Source organism: Priapulus caudatus, unplaced genomic scaffold (genome assembly GCF_000485595.1).
Source record: "Priapulus caudatus unplaced genomic scaffold, Priapulus_caudatus-5.0.1 Scaffold514, whole genome shotgun sequence".
NCBI classification, from domain to species: domain Eukaryota; kingdom Metazoa; phylum Priapulida; class Priapulimorpha; order Priapulimorphida; family Priapulidae; genus Priapulus; species Priapulus caudatus.
Genome location: NW_014577575.1, coordinates 33,023 through 35,522, shown reverse-complemented (window position 1 = coordinate 35,522; position 2,500 = coordinate 33,023). Strand labels below are relative to the sequence as shown.

The 2,500-nt window shown below is 44.5% G+C and overlaps 1 protein-coding gene across 1 annotated transcript in view; it reads right to left on the bottom strand.

Moving 5' to 3' along the window:
- LOC106811200 overlaps window positions 1–2,500 on the bottom strand; it is a 4,547-nt gene that overhangs the window by 200 nt on the left and 1,847 nt on the right. The window contains exon 2 of the mRNA XM_014814753.1: window positions 1–22. This exon is cut by the window's left edge and continues 200 nt beyond it. Within this exon, the coding sequence (XP_014670239.1) occupies window positions 1–22 (22 nt within the window). The remainder of the gene's footprint in view (window positions 23–2,500) is intronic.

Below are 2,500 nucleotides of genomic sequence, written 5' to 3'. Positions count from 1 at the left end.
CCGCCAGCAGGTCTCGAATCTCCTGAAAAATAATGTCGACGCGTTTTAATTATTGAGAGCGTATCGGGATGAATGGCCGAGCGAACCCCGAGTGGAATTTTTATTCATTAACCCTTCGGGCGCTCGATCGCCGGGGGGGGGGGATAGAGAGAGGGAAGGGGAGGGACATATGTCGCGTAGCAGCAGCAGCCGCATTATCATGCGTGAGTCGATGCGTGACTCCCTGCCTGCGCGCATGTAATCATCGCAGATTTCTCACGCTCTCGCGCTTTAAAAATGCATGATCGCGATATTATTGACATGATCAGCAGCTCACGTCAACAACAGTGCAGCGCTAGGCGAGGAATGCTGCTGCTGCTGCTGTGGTGGTGTGGTGGTGTCGGCAGACTCCAAAGAGAACGCGGGTAAACGCTGCGATGTTACGGGAAGTAATTGCTATCATACGCGGGAGAGAATCCGGAACGCAGACATCTGCATGGCGGGATCACCTGAAAGCGCGTCAGAGCACATAGCCACGGTATACCCTGCCATCATTGATGTATCATAGCCACGGTATACCCTGCCATCATTGATATATCATAGCCACGGTATACCCTGCCATCATATGATATATCATAGCCACGGTATACCCTGCCATCATTGATGTATCATAGCCACGGTATACCCTGCCATCATTGATATATCATAGCTGAACACCCACGAAGGGGTTAGCATTTGAATATGGTTATGGTTACGAATACCATGATATATAGAAGATAATATGGTTACGAGATGATAATCTATTGCAATATATATTGCATGCGAGTGGGAGGTACCTAAGTAGGCATGGGCACTAGTGGAGAATGAGGCACACACAGCCCCTTTACCTGGGTGGTGGGAATGGGGGAGGGGGGTAATCTCAGCCCACACGCCGTCAGGGGCAGACATTGGTAGTCAGTAATTAAATTATTTTGAATGCGTGGAGCATTGTAATTGTATATCCATTAAATCTTATAAATCCCTTAATTAATCTACATAAAAGTGACATGCCAAATTAATCTACATAAAAGTGTCATGCCACAACCCAACTGAAAGTTATTTATAATGAGGCAGGCTTATGATAAGTCTGTCACCTGAGCTGTCACAGGCTGTATAATGGGTATAATGTACCTTCATGCATGCGCATGTACACACACGCACGCTCGCACGCGTAAGCACAATTTTAAAATGAACTGTGACCACATTAGCAAAACTCTTATGACAGCACATCAAACTCGCAAAATACCATAATCTTATAGCAATGTTGGCACAATTATCACAACGCTGTAATAAAACGGTTAAACCAAATAACTTTGGATACACACAATCTCGTAATACAAATCTGCCTTTGCACGCGTGTACCTGGCAGCTTTCTGCCAGACTGTTTCCTTGGCACTGCATGGCGTTCATGGAACACTAATCAAATAACTTGGTGGCCTGCCTAGATAACACAACTGTTAACACATACCTGCAGGGCCGTAGTGGCCTCCCAAAATATGCTACTGCAGAAAAATGTAGGATCACCCAGTGATAATATCAGGAGTCTATTGATAGACTCCTGATAATATCAAGAGTGGCGGTTATGGTGTGTGCGCTGCGATCAACGTCGCAATCACGAAGCCGATGCGGGGGGGGGGTCTGGGGGTACTCCCCCTAGAAAAATTTTGAAATTTAGAGCCTGGAAATGGCATTTCCTGCATTTTCAGGCTATGTTGAAAGCAACCAATTCTGATCATTTTAAAAGGTCAATTTGTAAATTTCAATAAGGAATGTAGCTAAAGCTGATGCTTTGACTAAAGTATCTAAAATATATATATTATGAGTATGATAACTAATAAAACATTGTTTACAAAATTGTATATACTATCAGTACATAATTATGAAAAATAATATAGTTTTTAATATTTCCGTTCCAGTGCATCGTACTTCAGAATACGTTGAAGCCGGGCCGTGAAGGCATGCATGCAACGTGTGTGTGTTGTGTGTGTGTGTGTGTGTGTGTGTGTGTATGTGTGCGTTCATCTCTCTCCGGGTCATGTTTTTCTCTCCTCTACATAATACAACAATTATTGGTTCAAGTGCTACGGCATAGATTTTAAAGCAAATCACTGTTCCCCCCACAGTTCCGGAGACCTCCTCTTTTAAACACGTCGACTAGGCAATAGATTTTAAAGCAAATCACTGTTCCCCACAGTAGCCACCTCCTCTTTTAACCGTGTCCAGTTTCATAGCATTGAATTTCACGAAATCCTAGTCTCGAGACCCCCCATTTTCAAACATAGCCTGTTCCAGAGCATACCACATTTAACAAACATTATTTCCAGAGCACCCCATTTTCAGGTCTCGAAGCTCATCACGATCTACAGAGCCCCCCCCCCGCCATATATTTTGACTTACGCAGTGGCACATACCTAAAATAATGTGGGATGAGTCCCGAAACCCCCCGCCCCGGGTTTCCATCTGCTTGGTATAGCGTGTTCGC